Raw genomic sequence first — 18,012 nt, 5'->3', positions numbered from 1 at the left:
TGGGCGTGCGAGGGCTGGGTGTCCGTCCCCGTTTTCCCGCCCCCCACCATGGGGTTGTAACCACAGCACACCGGGATGAGAGTACCTTTGGCGGGCCGGCATGTCCGTCACCGCTTTCCTATGGAGCACCAAGGGGTTGTTGCCATAGTAGGCCGGAATTAGCGCAGCTTTGGCGGGTGGGCGAGGGCGGCGTTTCCGTACCCGCTTTCCTGTGTACCACTAAGGGGTTGTTGCCATAGCAGGCCGGAATGAGCGGACCTTTGGTGGGTGGGCGAGGGCGGCATGTCCGTCCCCGATTTCCCGCATCCCACCACGGGGTTGTTACCACAGCAGGCACAAGAAAACAGGGTTGTTGCCACAGCAGGCAGGAATGAGCGCACCTTTGGCGGGTGGGCGAGGGCGGCATGTCCGTCCCCGATTTCCCGCATCCCACCACGGGGTGTTTACCACAGCAGGCCGGGATGAGCGTAACTTTGGCGGCAGGAATGGGCGTGCGAGGGCTGGGTGTCCCTCCTCGCTTTCCTATGTAGCACCAAGGGGTTGTTGCCATAGCAGGCCGGAATGAGCGCAGGTTTGGCGGGTGGGCGATGTGTATCCGCACCCGGGTTGGCGAGCGCGGCGTTTCCGTACCCGCTTTCCTGTGTACCACTAAGGGGTTGTTGCCATAGCAGGCCGGAATGAGCGCACCTTTGGTGGGTGGGCGAGGGCGGCATGTCCGTCCCCGCTTTCCCGCACCCCACCAAGTGGTTGTTGCCACAGCAGGCCGGAATGAGCGCAGCTTTGGTGGGTGGGCGAGGGCGGCGTTTCCATACCCACTTTCCTGTGTAGCACCAAGGGGTTATTGCCATAGCAGGCCGGAATAAACGCACCTTTGGCGGCAGGGTGAGGGCGGCATATCCGTCCCCGCTTTCCCGCACACCACCACAGGGTTGTTACCACAGCAGGCCGGAACGAACGCAGCCTTGGGGGGCATGTGAGGGATGGGTCCTAAGGGTGCGTTCATTTCAGCCTGCTGTGGTAGGCACAAGAAAACAGGGTTGTTGCCACAGCAGGCCGGAATGAGCGCACCTTTGGCAGGTGGGCGAGGGCGGCATGTCCGTCCCCGCTTTCCCGCACCCCACCACGGGGTTGTTACCACAGCAGTCCGGGATGAGCGTAACTTTGGCGGCAGGAATGGCCGTGCGAGGGCTTGGTGTCCGTCCCCGTTTTCCTGCGCCCCACCACGGGGTTGTAACCACAGCGTGCCGGGATGAAAGTACCTTTGGCGGGCCGGCATGTCCGTCCCCGCTTTCCTATGTAGCACCAAGGGGTTGTTGCCAGAGCAAGCCGGAATGAGCGCAGCTTTGGCGGGTGGGCGAGGTGTATCCGTACCCGGGACCTTTTTCCGTACCGGCTTTCCCGTGTACCACCGCGGGCTTTCCCATGCCCCACCACGGGGTTGTTATCACATTAGGCAATAGCGAGTGCACCCTTGGGGGGCATGCGAGGGTTGGGTGTCCTTCCCCGCGACCCGTGCTCCACCAAGGGGTTGTTGGCGGCATGCACGGGCGGTGTTGTCCGTTCATGTGTCCTATCAGGGTGTTGTTACAACAGCAGTTCAGAACCAACTCACTCTTGGCGGGCATGTGAAGGCGGGGTGTTCGTCCCTGCTTTCCCGTGCCCCACCACGGGGTTGTTGCCATAGCAGGCCGGAATGAGCGCACCTTTGGTGGGTGGGCGAGGGCGGCATGTCCATCCCCGCTTTCCCGCACCCCACCACGTGGTTGTTACCACAGCAGGCCGGGATGAGCGTAACTTTGGCGGCAGGAATGGGCGTGCGAGGGCTGGGTGTCCGTCCCCGTTTTCCTCCACCCCACCACGGGTTTGTAACCACAGCACACCAGGATGAAAGTACCTTTGGCGGGCCGGCATGTCTGTCCCCGGTTTCCTATGTAGCACCAAGGGGTTGTTGCCACAGCAGGCCGGAATGAGCGCAGCTTTGGCGGGTGGGCGAGAGCGACGTTTCCGTACCCGCTTTCCTGTGTTCCATCAAGGGGTTGTTGCCGTAGCATGCCGGGATGAGCGTAACTTTGGCGGGTGCGCGAGGGCGGCGTTTCCGTCCCCGCTTTCCTGTGTACCACCAAGGGGTTGTTGCCATCGCAAGCCAAAATGAGTGCACCTTTGGCGGCAGGGCGAGGGCAGCATGTCCGTCCCAGCTTTCCCACACACCGTCACGGGGTTGTTACCATAGCAGACCGGAATGAGCGCACCTTTGCCACGGGGTTGTAACCACAGCGCGCCGGGATGAAAGTACCTTTGGCGGGCCGGCATGTCCGTCCCCGCTTTCCTACGTAGCACCAAGGGGTTGTTGCCATAGCAGGCCGGAATGAGCGCAGCTTTGGCGGGTGGGCGAGGGCGGCCTTTCCGTACCCGCTTTCTTGTGTACCACGAAGGGGTTGTTTCCATAGTAGGCCGGAATGAGCGGACCTTTGGTGGGTGGGCGAGGGCGGCATGTCCGTCACCGCTTTCCCGCACACCACCACGGGGTTGATACCACAGCAGGCCGGAACGAACGCACCCTTGGGAGGTCATTTTTAATTTACTGGGAATATTGCACATAAATGATGCAGTAAAGTCTACATTTGAACACAATTTCTTCACATTCCCCCATAAAACTGCGTTGAAATATACATCCATCCATCCATTTTCTGAGCCGCTTCTCCTCACTAGGGTCGCGGGAGTGCTGGAGCCTCTCCCAGCTATCATCGGGCAGGAGGCGGGGTACACCCTGAACTGGTTGCCAGCCAATCGCAGGGCACATACAAACAAACAACATTCGCACTCACATTCACACCTATGGGCAATTTAGAGTCCCCAATTAATGCATGTTTATGGGATGTGGGAGGAAACCGGAGTGCCCGGAGAAAACCCACGCAGGCACGGGGAGAACATGCAAACTCCACACAGGCAGGACCGGGGATTGAACCCCACTCCTCAGAACTGTGAGGCTGACGCGCTAACCAGTCGGCCACCGTGCCGCCTTAAATGTACATATAAACATGAATTTTGGTTGCAATTAGAGTAATTTGTGTTCATTAGGGGCAACATATAATCAAAGCTAACAGTAATGCTACTTTGGTGGAACCCCCTTTTTTGTCAATCGTTCTGTAAGTGCTCTCTTCTACACCAACCAATCATGTTCCTTTGCTGCCACCAACCGACATCCTCTAGCTATTACAATTTTCATTTGTAATATGTTAAAATAGAAACACAGCGATAACAAATGTGAGTAAACCCATGTGAAAGCTTTAATTCCCACATAAAAAAGGCATGTCATTTATGCTCTGGGAGCAACATTTTGAGAGAGGCTGTGATAAATGCTACAGAAATGATTTCTTCTGCAGCTTTCTGACATGGAGGTGATTACTTAAGAGTACATGTCATTTACAAATACATTAACATCTAATTGCGTGTGTATGTGGAACAAGATAGTACCAAGAGTGCTGTATTAATCATTAACTGGTGGAGAAAAATTCCAGCAATAACAAAGCAGACATGTTAAGATTGTTCATTAAATCAATCTTAATCCTCCTTGACAAAATATATTTACATAGTTCACAGTAGAGTTGGTACATTTTGGTTCACGGTGAAGGCGGGTTAGCAGGCATAGCAGACAGTGCAATAATAATAATGTCAATAATACAACTGGATTAAGGTTGGATGGTATTCCAGTCCCTTCTTGGTGAGCTTAACCTGTGTTTCCAGCACGAGCCCTTTGGAAGATTGTCGGCGGTAAACAGTCTGACAGGACGGAAAAAGGCGGCGACTCAGATGAGGAACATGCGACGGGGGTCAGTCTTCCCTCTTAGGCACGCAGCCTTCCATCTCAAGGACCTCCGGCCAGCCCTCGAACTTGTTGGTGTCTGCGCTGTTCTTGATGTGCTGCCATAAACAACAATATACAAATCATGGTAAATATCATAATAGTTTGGAAGTAGGCTTCCCAAACTACTACTTTGACATATCTGTTTATTAATTTTATATTTTCCTGGATTGCTGGTATTGTCCCTTTTCCCAGAAATGCCTTTTTTCAGGCTTCTGATTGGCTAAAGACGCCTCATAGTAAGGAGTTACAGCGCCACCTGTTGCTATTGTATTATTATTATTAAGCATTTGTTTCAATTATAGATTGTCTTGCAAATGCAGATAATTTAGTCTCCTGAGGCTTGAGTTTCCTTTTTCTCGAGTAGAGTCTAAATAAACTTCCTGTCCTTGGAGTTTGAAGGTCATCTTCCCAACATTAAAGACAAGCTTTGGATGGAAAGGCTGCCAGCACACACTACCTACCTGCTCAAATGGACTCTTGGTCTTGATCCCTTTCCCTCCGACAAAGATCCAGTTATCCCGGAAGCCCAAGTTGTTAATGGCCGAGCTTCCCAGGTCGGCAATCAGCTTCCGGGCTTCGTCGTTGAGCCTAGGAAAAAAAGAACAAAATTTCATTGGTTAAAGGGAGGGGTTAATGCGCGTGACAAGAAACAGGGTGCCTACTTGGTGGAAGGATCGTCGAAGGACGCCATCATGACCACCGTCCCGTCCTCTATTCCCTTCAGGAACTGAATGAGGGGGGCCACATCTAAGAATGGAACGGAGTGACATTTGACACATTTGTACTGTATGCCGACTTTTTCTTTATTAAGTAATGTGGCGCTCACTTCCTGCCCACATGTCGAAGAAGTCCGTTTTGTTCAGCTTTCCTGTTCTTCCTGTGTAATGACAAAGAATTAGGAGTTAAACCAAATTGTTCTATCGAGACCCACGAAAAGTCTCCAGATGCCATACCCAAAAAGACAAAGGAAGTCTACGATTTTGGTTCGAAGCCAACATTTCCATATGTGCTTCAGAAGCTAACTCAGCCAAGAGATTTTGTCCAATTACTATGAAGTTTGGAGTTCATGTACTGGACATATGGATGGATTGCCATTGTGTGTGGGTGGAGCATGGCGGCAAAGTTGGAGAACTTGCCATAAAACAGGAAACTCGTGAATCAACTCCACAGGACCAGAGCTTGAGCAAACAACATAAAATTTGGTAGTCATGTCGATCACAAGCAAGCACACAGAAAATGTGTAAAGAAACCATGGCTGAAAACTCAGTCTACCATTGTTGAAAGAAGATACTCTAATAAGTCAACTCCACAATGTATAAGCTTGGTCAAACATCAGGAAATTTGACAGCCATGTCTGTTATGAGTAGACTCACAAAACGTCTCAAGAAACCGTGCCCAAAAATCCACAGGAAGTCTTCCTTTTTGGCAGCAAAGATGAGATGAGTCACCATAAAACAGTAAATTATTCAATGAAGTGCACTCCACAAGGTCAGATCTGACCCAAACGTCCCATGTGTGATGAAGGCCATGTGCTGAAGAGATTCATAGGCGCCCCCTACTGATTGAAATATATAAATCCAATAACGCTATTCATCACTGTTAGTTGCTTTATTATTTTGGATTTAACCATGATGGATGACTGCCTCACAGTTCTGAGGACTCAGGTTCAAATCCGGCCTCGCCTGTGTGGAGTTTGCATGTTCTCCCCCATCCCAAAAACATGCATGGTCGGTTAATTAAAGACTCTAAATTGCCCGTAGATGTAAATGGTTGTTTGTTTATATGTTCCCTGCGATAGGCTGGCGACCAGTTCAGGGTGTACCCCACCTCTCGGCGAGAGTCAGCTGGGATAGGCACCAGCACGCCCACGACCCTAGTGAGGATAAGCGTGACGGAAAATGGAGGGATGGTGCGGCGTTACCATTGACAAGGGCGATGTTGATTCCTCGTCCCACGTTGTTCTTTACGGCACTCATGAGCCTTAAAAAAAGCCAGAGAAGATGAGTTAACAATAAGATGTTATGTGGAACAGGACACACCCCCACTCTCCAGGGCAAAGTTTGACTTGACAACACTTCCCGCACCTTCATCAAACACAAAGATAGGTGCTGTATTGCGGCAAAGCAAAGTCATAACATTGCTTACATTTTGTCCTCCAGGCACATTTTGGGCCCCACTATGCTAGCTGCGCCGCTCGCCATTTTGAAGGCAAAATTACCCACAGGACACGCCTTGGAGAGCCCGCACTTGTGTCGAACTGGTTTATCTGGTGAGTGAACAAAGATTTTCCCCACTCATTGGTCCAAGAACAGGTGTTCTAACCACACAAAATATACTTACAACCTTCGTTCGCGAGAACCGATTTGTCTAAAAGACAAAAAACAAGACACGGTTGCAGTGATTTTGGAATTTTGCGTGCCCAACCTTCCTTGTTGCTCATCGCTCACCCATCACGCCTCCCAGCCGGAAGTCCATCCTGATCTCCAGCAGCTGGAATGCCAGATAGATGGCAAGGATGAACACGGAGACAAGTGCTGCCAACTTCAAAATACCTGAGGAAGAAATAACCACATTAGAGGGTTGCTTCATAATCAGTGTCCCATTCAGGAACATAACAAAAATCCCTTTTTTGTGTGTGGTTTTAATACAGTTAGGGTTTTACCTCCAGTCCGCACCATATTCAGTAAACTTCAGCCACTCTGAAACGTCCATCAAAGCACACAAATATTTTTTTCAACAATCAATATAGAAATCTTTATACTAACCAGCCACTATTTCCTAACATTTTTCCAAGAAGCACTACCTGTTGGCTAGCTGCCATCTAAAGTTTGGTCCACTAGCACCATCTTTCAGAGTGTCGCTTGATCGCCACTGCTTTCATTTAGAACACCTAAACCGTATGACTTAACAAACTTTAAACTAACTTTACAACTAAAATACAGGACTTTAAAATGTGTTTTTATATTACTATGCTAAGTGTATGCCCAAGACATAAAGACGCTACATCGTTACGTTCTTTGCGTGGACTCTCACCGACGTTCATAAACAGTGCCATCAAAAGTGATATTTGTATTTTTTAAAAATGAAAATTACAATAATTTGATTTATGGTCTTTTGACTTACGCGTTAAAGAAATAACCGCTGTGACAAGCAGACGTTCAGTGTCGAATCTCGAAGTGACACCTGAGTTGCTGTAGTACAACAGAGCGCTCACTTCGACGTAAAAAGGAAGGCTGTGGCAGCAGGGACATCGTAATACCAGTAGTGTAGTGTGTTTATTAATTTACAAACCAACAACACAAACAATTCTACAGGTTACTATTGTATATGTGGTAAAATGATCGTTGGATTACTTTAAATCTTATTTATTTTCTTTTAAGGTAGTCATAGTGACACGTCGTTTCAAAGAGATGATCCTTTCATACTTCCGCAATTTTTCCTCTTCGCGGAATTCAATAGGGGTACAGGACACCATAGCGCCCCCGCAAGGTTCTCTACGGAATGAAATGAATACAGCTTTATTTGCAGTTGACATTTCCACACTCAAAACAGAACAATCACGAAATAATTGCCTGTTATTCTTTGTATTACTTACATTGTGCATAATTTTATAATTTATCAGTCATTTATTTAAAAAGCAGTACAAAACAGGAGTAGCCTCAACATGTATGTATTTTAATATTCAAATAAAAATATACAAATCAAGGCTGGAGCAAAGCAATTCAAAGAAATGAACGTCAATAAATAAATGTTATTTTGTCATGGCTCTTCTGATCCACTTTAGTGTCAGTTCAAAAGGGGTTTCACTGCAGAAGATTTTGCTGAAAAAAGAGACATTGTAATTATGAATTACTTTAAAAGTAAAACAAAAAATACTGATTAGTTGGTATGACTCAGTGGTGATTACATTATCTGAGTCAAGCGGACAGGTCGTTCCGTTGCTGCTGTTGGCACTTTGGAAATCCCCTATGGCTCCATTGCGATCATCTTGAATCTGGAGATTGGAGAAGCGATAATTTGGTGCCCTGCAGGCGGATGGCGTGAAACAACAGTCAGGCAAAATGCTCCTAATAGCCTCCGAAGTGGTCCCGGTGTGCACCTGCTTAGCTCACCTGTACTGATAAACCCCTCTCTTGACAGCGACCAGCGCAGAGACAACGGCGGCGAGGACGATGATGCCTGCACCGGCGCACACCAGTATCAGCACCAGCCTCTCTCGCTGGTTACACAAAATGAGCTCTAAAAGTGTTTGAGAGAGAGAGTTTTTGGATGTCAAAGCTACTCACCGGTGTGTCAAAGTGTGTCACCGGCACGGTGGAGTGGGCGGAGGGTGAATCGGGGCTGGGTTTGACACCGCAAGGTCTGATGACCGTCTGGACTGCCAGCTGAGGAGAAAATCCCCCCTCACAGCGATTACTAGGAACCTTGCGATAGCCTGCTGTCAGGAGCTCGTCCTCCTCGCCATTCAGGCACATCTCCAATGTTTTGTTGTGCGTGTCGGGCTGTCGCACACACACTGATGTGTTCATGTGGCGCTGATAGCCATAATCACTGTTGGAAAGGGTAGTTTGTTTAGAATCACTGCTGAACAGTTCCTCAAATTCTGATCTGCTGTTCTTACCACAAAAAGTCTTCCATGGTGCACAGGCAGGGACTTTCCTTCTTTACCATGACGTAGCTGCGACCATTCCGACACACAGCTTGTTTCTTCCTCCTCCGGTATGTCTCCTTGACACCCAGAACGCAGCCATCCCTCTCCGAAGTCCCTCCCTCTGTTGAGTGCGCCAACCACTCCTCATAATCCAGGTCATTACCTAAAGGAATTACATTAAATGTAGTCTTAAAACAGGGAGGGTTATGGGTAATTTTGTATTTCCAACAACCACCCACATGCCCTAGTGATGAGGCTCTGAAAGTCGATGGTGACCGCCACCCACATGGGCTGATTGTCGTCTTCAGGACGGAAGCCCCATACGCTGACGCTCATGGCCTTGGTGCCCGGCTCGGAAGCCAGGCCGGCGAAGAAGAAAGGCTGCTCGGTGAAGTTGTACGACCTCCAGCACTGGCCCTCATCTGTCGAGAACCTGAGACACAAAAGAAAAAGGTTATCGCAGGAGATGTCAACAAAACACAAGAGCAACACCTGTTGGAACCTGGTTTGGGAATCTGGAGATAAACAAAAAGCAACAACAGCAATTGTTGGAACATGGGGACAAAAAAAAGAAAGCAAAGGCAACAACAAAAACACCAGTGTGAACTTGGTTGAGGACTCTGGGGATTAATATGAAGATAAGAGGGAAAAAAAACAATAGCAATAACACCTGTTGGAACCTGGTTTGAAAGCCTGTCACCGATCAACAATAGAGATCAAAAGACAACCACAAGACCTTTTTGTGTGTTCCCGTACTTGATCGTCTTGACTTGTCCTTTGCGCCGCGCCTCCACAGCCACAACAAGCCCGCCAGAGTCCAGTATGCTGTAATGGTGGGGACCCCTCAGCGTGCCCCTCCAGTTGTAACCCCCGTCAGACGAGACAAACACATCTGGATACTGCCACGACGACAGGCAATCACCCACCGTGCCTAAAGCAGAGGAGATTTATAAAGCATATAAAACTGTGTGTAACAAGATAAAGCAGTGATTGTTACCATGTGCGAGGACCAGACCAACCGCAGTGGCCTCAGACATTAGGAGCATGGGGACGATGTGATTGATACGACTGTGTTCTCCATGAATATGAAGGTTGCACTGCTAAAAACAGTGATGGGTTGGACAAATGTATGTACAAATAATACATCTTTGAATTGCATGTAACACACATTCTTTACTTCCTCTCCACATTCCACATTCTGAGGTTTGGAAAGCCGATGCCACGTTCCTCCCCGATTGAATGAAATGACTGATCTGATTCGTCCATCTGAAACAGCAAATGAAAACAAATCTTCATGGGTGCATTTTAACACGACACGGATACAGACGAGCCTACCTTTGTCCAGTTTGTTGGTGAGATACACGCCGCGGAGCGACGTGATGTTCCGGAAATCGCTCTTGCGCTGCCCATCAAACAAGTGGCGCTCCAAGGACTTGGAAAACAGGATGCCGCGGTCATCTGACGTGTACATTGTCCCGAAGTAGGTGTCTATGGGAATTTACACTGATGATGACAGACGTTTGTCCTTCTCCTCGACAACCGTCCCCTTGCAGCCCAAAAATAAACCACATGCTCTCTTCAACGTTCTGTCACTGCAGGTTAGGGGTAGTATAGCTCTAAAGCTTTGCTAATAACTATGGTGCAAAGCATAAATTGAACCCCTAAGCGGTTTATGAATTCCTGCAATCGTGTACCTTGACATTTGAAAAAGGGGGCATAGTGCTGAAGTATTTGGAGTTTCTGATTGACCACTTTCTTCCGTGGTACCAAAAGAATTGTGCTTTCCCGAACAAAATCGTCTTCAAGCATGACAATTTGCACCATCTCAGAAGAAATTCAAGCAGAAACTCTCCAAAAAGTCACAAGTTTAATGGATGTAAAATTGTGAAGCTGCTATAAAATAATAAATAATAATAATATGTCAAAATGTAACTTGTTTTTGTATTGAAATAGCGTTCGATTTCAGTAAATATGACCTCCTAATGCTGCAAATTCAATAAATGACTATTTTCATGTCTTGAAACTATGTTGTGTATAATAATTTGAAACAGTGCAATTTAAGTTTTTTTCTTTTTAAAAAAATATTATTGAGAGGTCTGTTAAAAAAACTGAATTGTATGTATTCTGATGCTTAATGACTTTACATTTATGCCGACTGTCATTTGTATCAACTATTTAGGAAAAGCTGAGAAAAATATAATTTAATTATATCATATTAATTTGGAACGCAGTGTAGTTCCGTTCATCCATTTTCCGAACCCCTTATCCTCACCGGGGTCGCGGCCGCAGCGTAAATGTCAAGTCATAAATTTGTCATGTGCCGCCTTGAAGGACAATGTCAGCTGAAATAAGTGATGCTCACATTAGTAGTGTGTTTGTGTGTGTTCTTGTGATACACCCTGATCTCCAGATACGCTTGTCAGCCTTTTGTGGCGTAACCTAAATCTCCTCCCTTCCGCAGGCGACAAAAGATAAAGCCCCCTATTTATCTCAAGTCTTGTCAACTTAACATCAGGCTTTAAAAAAAAGGAGGAAATTGCGACCATTTAGTGACATGGGTGTTCAAAAGGGTAAAGAGGCTTGGTGGGAATGTTAAAAAAAAAGGTGAAGGGAAAGAAAAAAACATCCAGCTGGCACAGTGTGCGCAAACACAGCGAGTATGACGGAATGATTTGTCAGCAGCAGCCAGAACTCGTGAAACCAGTTCAGTCTATGCAGTTGAGTTTTTCCATTACAAAAACAACGTGCCAAGTTTTGAGCTATTTTCTTCTTTGTTTTTACCTCCAGGGTTGTCCACATGCATAAAGAGCATGTCGTCGTCGCCGTCCAAGATGGAGTAAAACTGCAAACACACACAAAAGAAGATGGAGGCATGAGAACGTGTGTGATTATGATGACTAATTTCATTTTTGGCCCGTCTAATTGAGAGAAAGTGCTTTTGCGGGTGTTTATTTATTTTTGTTATAAATCCATCGTTGGTCGATACTTTTTAACGACTAATAATGCTATGCTAACTTTGGATATGAGCTTTCCATTAGCGTCTACATTCTAAGGAATGCCCCTCAAATCAAGTGGCCTTAAGACATTCCTGTTATTAAGTAGCGATAATTTTGTGTCTAAAGTAAGTTACGTTAAGATGTTGCCAAAATTGTACCTGCAGCACTTAACGTATTTCACTCCAAAAGCTTGCCCGAGACTTGCATAAAACCTTTTTTTTTTAATGCTAACAACAACAACAACAAAAAACATTCATCTTGATTTGGATTGCACGAAATGTGTATATTTTCATTGGATGGCAATGTTACACTACTATCGGCTAGCGCAAGTTAGTGACTACTAGCATTCCATTAGTTTAGCCTCTGTCGTATTCAATGAGTATTACCCATCTATTAGCCGCTATCTTCGAGGTTTATTCCTAAAAACATTGGCTGAATGTTAGCTTCTGTTCGTTGTTAATGGAGCGCCTCTGTTAGCCGCTACGATGTTAGCCTTTCACGTTGAAACAAGACTTTTGTTTCTCAATTGGTTCCATTGTCTTTGATTAACTGAAACATGCTTGTAAATAATATTTTAGTTGGAAACATTACAAAAGTATCACCTGTTCGGTGGAGGCTGACGGAAGTAAGGCTCGACTGAAGGTGTCTCCTTGGTCGGATGAAAAATACATGACCCTTGGTGATCGCTGGGAGGAAAATAACACGTAATGTAAAAGTATATTCTATAGCGGCCTGTTCTTGAAAGATGTCTTACCGTATCTTCCATGACTGAGAAGAAGAGAAAGGCTCCGATGTAGCCAAAACTGTAGACATCTTCGTGGATGACGGCGAAGGTCTTGCCAAGGTCTTTGGTCCTCTTCAGCTGCAGATCGCCCCTCTCTTCTGCATCCACTACAACGACAGGAGGTAAAAGTCTGTATTAATTTGATATGTATTAAGAAAAACAATTGTAAAAATCAGGGGAGATGAGAGAAATGATTTACAGTGGCCATTTTTTTGCTCTTACTTGTATCTGCTTTGCTGCAACTGAAGAACAAATTAACGCCAGCCCCCCTAAAGAAAGGAAAAGACGTACTTCCAAAACTTAGGTTTGAATAGAATTCAACGTGAGTCCAGTCTAAAAATAGCGTCTCGTGTTTTTACAAGGTGTCTTTGAAGTTGTTGTTTCTGTGTGTCTGACTTCCTGTTGATTCTCACCATGAGAAAGAATGCACTCCATCATGCACTTTTGTCCACGCGGCGCCAAAGTCCAGCGAGAGCCACAGCGCGCCCTGCAAGTTAGGAACAGAAACACATTGGCCGTGTTTACCGTCTTCTCCCAAAGGCGTGACCTGTGCATGCTTGCGATAGTGTTGTCTGCTTCTTAAAAAGTAGAGCAAACAACGCTGTTTGTGACTCACGTCGATGCTAAGCGCCACCAGCAAGTCGGGGTTGAGGAAGTGGTAGGTGATGGGTTGAGCCAGGTGGAAGGGGAGCTGGACGAAGCGAAAGGTGGCACCGGCGTCCGTGGAAGTGAAAATGATGCCGCCCGGATGGTCCACCACGGGTGTGTCGGCGGTCAATATCACCTGTTCAAAAAATTCATACAGTATATGGGAACCATGTGACCTCTCCCAGCCAAACTGTGATGACGACCAACAAAAGTGTGAGGTACTTGATAACAATATCACTAAAATATAAAGACAGTGCGCTAGGAATATTTTGGGGCGATGTCTGCAGTGGGGTTTCCGGTTAAAAAAAAGTAGGGGTTCGTGCCAAAGAACCATGTGACTTTTCTTCGCCAATCAGCAAAGATTTTCTAATGTGTGGTAGGCAGGATGAGAACCATTTTCTGGTGTCTGAACTGGGGCTCCAGCCCAAAGACCCATCTAACTTCTCCCAGCCAATCAAGCCAAGATGACCATGGAATTGTTCTTGTATCTCCACTTTTGTGACCTTTATACATTTTAATTCCAAAACAAAAAATACCATTTTCTTTGGAGCTATACGGTTTTAATCGGACGGCAATGCTAAAATAGCCTCGACTAACATGCTAGCAACTACTAGCATTGTGTTAGCTCCTGGCTTCCAACTCACAGAACTTCCTGGTCCCACGCTGACGCCAAACTCCTCTTTGATAAAAGTGCGGTTGATGCTCTGCGAGATGTCGTGAAAGGACTTGCCGTAATCGGTACTGGAAAGGAAAAACGTGATTGGTTGACAACATGACTATTTAGCATGGCATTTTGTTGTTCTTCACGACTCACCTTCTATAAAGGCGTGAGGAGCCTCCCTCAAGGAATGTGTCTATGGGAGCGCTGATTGTGGACAACACCAGGATGACCTAGAAGATGGATTTGTGCCGATACCGTACAGTTGTTTTCGGGTAGTTGTATAGCGGTGATGTTTTATTGCCACACTTACCCCGGTACCATCGCCCACCCACGTGAGAATCACATAAGAGCCGTCGTCACCATTAAAGCCTGTCTGAAAGCAAAACCACACCACATGAAGTGTCAAATTGGAAAACTACTTATTAGCATTCTTTTGCTTGACATTTCCTCATGATTGTCAATGCATGTTGTTTTCGTCTTATTCAAAATACAAGAAAAGTCATTCGGTAGTTTTTGATTGAAGAGAACAACGACAAAAATCACGAAATCAAGAGTTCTGCACCCCAAAATGTATTGTTCCATTCTGAACGAAAAACGTCCCAGAACCACAAAATGGACCCCGGCCCTTAATTAGAGGACCCTGCATTTAAAATTGTCCAACACCATGGATTTTGGCCTCTTTCGCTGAGTACGAGCATGTTAACGCCTCACCTCGTGTGTGTTGTCGTCCAGAAGCCGATGCTCGGCTGGTGTCAGGCTGACCTGGCACGACTCGAAAGCAGGACCGCCGGAAGCCTCGGAGGTGCCCGCGGAGGGAGCGGCGCCCCTCCGCGGGCGAGTGCGCGTTTCGGCCCCGAATCGGAGCAGAAGGCAGAGCGCCACGACTCCCCTCCAGATCATGACCGCTGCCGGACAAAACTCGGGAGCCCCAGTCGGTGTCCTCGGGCGGGATGCGTGCGCGCAGAGTGGCGGGGGCAGAGGCAGGTATGTGGGAATAGGGAGGGGACGGCTCATTAACATGGAAAGTGCTGCGTCCTCTCCGGCAGGTGCTGGAGCCCGCATCCCCCTCACATCACCCTAACGCTGGGGGCCAGTGTCACCTAACAGGGCACACATGCATTTTACATTTTAATCTAGAAGTAATCGTGAACAATGTAGCTGCGGGACAATTTGAAGCAAGTTTGAGCTTTTACACTCCACTTTCCCACTCGAGTTGTGGGTGTAGTAGAAATGAGTGTCCACAAGAGGGTACTGTTTCGTGAATCACACAAAATTGGGGGGCACCAACGCATTGTACCCCTTAAAGCACGGGTGTGCAAACTTTGGCCCAACGAGCATTTACATTATCAAGAGTCCTGTGATATTTCTTGCATTGCTGTAGACTGTTTCACCCTAAATTGGTTCATCAAAAAAATTATTTATTGTAAATAATCTAATACACATATTGGTAGAATCAATTTCTATACTGTATTTGACATGTTTTATTTATTTTTTTAAATAAAATATCAGGTTAATTATTATTAAATGAAGTATAAATGGTCCACATATTTAATATACAGTTAAAAATGTGTACTTTTTGTGACGATGTGATACATTTGGACTCCGAAAAGAGACAAAGTAAATGTTATAGATTGAATACAGCTGCCATTGGCTGATGGTCCAGCTGCTAAACCTCGTATTCAAAAAGCACTTGTATACAATGTGAACTCAAGGTTTTATTCAAAGAATGTTTATTCTACACAGTAACAAGAAGTCAAACAACACAAGGTCGAGAATGAAAGCGTCAGTTTTGTTACGTTTGCGATGGCTTTTTTTTTTTTTTTTTAGGCTTCACACATTTACCGTTCATTTTATTACGTGACAATGGAGATGCTCGCCGACATTCGTCATCACAGGCACGCATTTGAAATACAAATACACAAACCGACAAACAATTGGCAGGGAGGCCAGCCTTTCCAGTTAGCATGATTTGTTTTTCATCATGAGACCATGATGCTAAAATATGGATTCGAAAGTCATTCCTCCATGCAGCTTGCAGCCCCTAGAGGCATGGTTGCATGACACATGGCTCTTTCGTTGATATGCTGTGATGTATCAACCACTGCACAGTACAATTCTGTCTTTGGCTCAGCAATTTTCAGACGTACTCTTCCGTTACATTTTTAAGATGACCCCCCCCCATGATGCCTCGGCGCGGGACCTCTTTCCATCTCCAGCATCCAGCGGTGGTCGTGGACGTACATGAGACCGCCGACCGAGTCGGCCAGGCTGAAGATGAAGGCGAAGATGGCCACGGCGCTTCCGAAGAAGTAAAGCTTCAGAACAGCTGGCACCATTTCTCCAGATGAGCAAAAACAACCCTGTGCAATCAAATATATATACTGTAATATCATAATATATAATGTACTGTGTATATTTACATAGATAAAGTTGTGGACATTAGTTTACATACCATGGCAGAATTTGTAAGCTCTGTACCGGTAGTTTTGTTTTTTTTAAAGAAAATACCAGTGATCAGGAAAAACAATTATTTTATGCTACTTTTAGTTCAAATTATGTCATTTTAGAATAACACAACATACTGTAACCATAAAGAAAATAATGAGATGATCGGTCATCAGTCATTTTCACCCCCAAAATGGCCAATATTTCACAAATTCTTCCGGGTATATAAACTAATTAGGACAACTTTATATAAATAAATACAGTAAAAAATAAGTCAGCTAGAAACAGTCAAGATTTGTAGAAGTAACTTGAGCAGGAAGAAGGGAATTATTAGTGCATTCATGAATACAGTAAATAGCAACACGAGCACGAGAAATACACGCAATTCACTTCCGGTAATTTCCAGTACAAATGTAACTATGGGTATCGATTTGATTCATATCCCGAAACTCGTTCAAGTTGTTGTCGTTTGCATAAAACACACCTTTCGCCATCTAGCCAAGCAGATATCCTCCCCTCACGTCTTACATGATACTAAATTACATCGCGAAGATGAAAACGAGTCGAATTAGGACAACATTGCCATTCAACAGGGGTACCTGAAGGCACCAGCAGCAAGACTGCACAAATTCCGCACAACGCGGACGAAACTACAAAAAGGACAAACGACGTTAATTCATGTGACATAACTTTTAAAAGCACGGCGGCGGTTTGATAACGTAGCAAGAACTCACTTTGTGTCTTGTTTCTTGAAATGTGTGCCGAAGGTTTCCAAAACAAGCCGAAATCTCCTAAGGCGCTAGCAGGTATTAAGCTATTGCGAAATGAAAGTAAGTATTAAATGAACGTAAAAAAAAAAAGTGTTTATCGATAAGAGCTGTGGTCGTCCTCCTGCCCGCATCTCGGTGGTCCGATAGGTAGGGGGCGTGGTAGAGAGAGGGGGGGGGGGGGGGTGTTTCCGGTTAAGGGAAAATTACAATGAAAAAATACAAATGTAAATAAATAATAAATGTTAGCGCTTTGAAACCCCTCTCTGACTTACAAGTAGTAATCATAAAAATAATCACAAACCACAATGTCCTCGCTTCCAGTGATGCAGAAATCCAGACTGCATGGAATTGTTGAAGAGGAGCGGTTCCTTATTCATTCCTACGGTAGTGCAGTCCTGGACTTTCCCAAAAAATGCCAAGTGTGAAAGTTCCTCACCACACAGTGGCCACGATTCCCCTCTGGGGTAGTCATGACATTAGGAAACACTAGGACTTTTATCTTAACATGACGCACTCCTCTTTTATTTATTATTGTGATTATCGTTTTACATATTCCCATTTTAACACATTCAGCGCCACTGACTGCTTTCGAAGTCAAATATCCATGTTAACTGGGTAGGGCTGGCACTGAATGAGTTAAGATGATGTTCTTTCATGCAATTGACATACTGTACCAGGTAGTATCTAGTACAGGCAGGCTCGCATCTTAAATGAGTGTTCTAACAACGTATGCTGAAATATTGTGCCATATTAGTTGGAGGAGCCATTGAAAAATTAAACTACTTACTCGGCTCAATGGTATTATTTGCCTCGCGAATAACAACTCGGGAATGTTTCTTTCCGCTTCCTGTCGTACACTTTCATAATAACGTCCAAAAACAAAGGGGCAGAGAGAGAAGTTGCGCAAGCAGGCTTTGTGAAACTTTTTTCATGATGTGCCAGAAGTTTCTCCGCAGCAGCTGGAGGACAGCCAAGCATTCAGACTGAAAATCTAAACGAGCACAAATTCAAACCTCGTGTTGTTCACTGAAAGCCATGCTGTACCTCATAAACTGCCCTTAGTTTTTCCTCTTTAATGTAACTTTAAATTCAATGACAGGATATGGAATGCAACCTCCATGTCCATGACTTAAGGCAGTACTGTACAGTACTTGTATACATGTATTGCTGGGTGGAATGACATGTATTATCC

General features: G+C 45.7%; 2 protein-coding genes and 1 long non-coding RNA gene across 5 annotated transcripts; all 3 read right to left on the bottom strand.

Annotated features, from left to right (window-relative positions):
* Positions 1 to 3,265: 3,265 nt before the first annotated feature.
* Positions 3,266 to 7,104, bottom strand: fam3c (FAM3 metabolism regulating signaling molecule C). 3 transcript variants are annotated; one of them, XM_061761933.1, is made up of 10 exons: positions 6,989 to 7,104; positions 6,528 to 6,564; positions 6,313 to 6,417; positions 6,206 to 6,232; positions 6,011 to 6,131; positions 5,787 to 5,845; positions 4,692 to 4,742; positions 4,528 to 4,612; positions 4,327 to 4,453; positions 3,266 to 3,921 (listed from the first exon to the last, which is right to left on the bottom strand). In XM_061761933.1, the coding sequence occupies exons 2-10, from the start codon at positions 6,541 to 6,543 to the stop codon at positions 3,832 to 3,834; spliced, it is 681 nt and encodes a 226-aa protein (XP_061617917.1). In that variant the 5' UTR covers positions 6,544 to 6,564; positions 6,989 to 7,104; the 3' UTR covers positions 3,266 to 3,831. The 3 variants fall into 3 exon arrangements, with proteins under 3 accessions (XP_061617917.1, XP_061617919.1, XP_061617918.1); XM_061761935.1 differs by having other exon boundaries at positions 6,209 to 6,232; XM_061761934.1 differs by lacking the exon at positions 6,989 to 7,104 and adding an exon at positions 6,669 to 6,931.
* A 415-nt stretch (positions 7,105 to 7,519) lies between these two features.
* Positions 7,520 to 14,505, bottom strand: si:dkey-159a18.1 (sortilin). The gene is made up of 20 exons (XM_061761932.1): positions 14,317 to 14,505; positions 13,916 to 13,978; positions 13,759 to 13,835; positions 13,589 to 13,685; positions 12,913 to 13,080; positions 12,710 to 12,783; positions 12,519 to 12,565; positions 12,267 to 12,403; positions 12,115 to 12,198; positions 11,298 to 11,358; positions 9,852 to 10,004; positions 9,685 to 9,782; positions 9,514 to 9,613; positions 9,273 to 9,447; positions 8,756 to 8,949; positions 8,487 to 8,679; positions 8,152 to 8,416; positions 7,978 to 8,084; positions 7,773 to 7,890; positions 7,520 to 7,686 (listed from the first exon to the last, which is right to left on the bottom strand). Exons 1-20 carry the CDS (start codon positions 14,503 to 14,505, stop codon positions 7,669 to 7,671), a joined length of 2,418 nt encoding a protein of 805 aa, XP_061617916.1. The 3' UTR covers positions 7,520 to 7,668.
* An 802-nt stretch (positions 14,506 to 15,307) lies between these two features.
* Positions 15,308 to 17,109, bottom strand: LOC133472126 (uncharacterized). Its single transcript, XR_009786608.1, has 2 exons — positions 16,785 to 17,109; positions 15,308 to 15,965 (listed from the first exon to the last, which is right to left on the bottom strand). It is a non-coding gene; the product is annotated as an uncharacterized LOC133472126 (long non-coding RNA).
* Positions 17,110 to 18,012: the final 903 nt, after the last annotated feature.

This window comes from Phyllopteryx taeniolatus, chromosome 22, assembly GCF_024500385.1.
Source record: "Phyllopteryx taeniolatus isolate TA_2022b chromosome 22, UOR_Ptae_1.2, whole genome shotgun sequence".
NCBI classification, from domain to species: Eukaryota; Metazoa; Chordata; class Actinopteri; order Syngnathiformes; family Syngnathidae; genus Phyllopteryx; species Phyllopteryx taeniolatus.
Note: the sequence above shows the minus strand (reverse complement) of the source record. Positions and strands in the feature narration are given on the sequence as shown.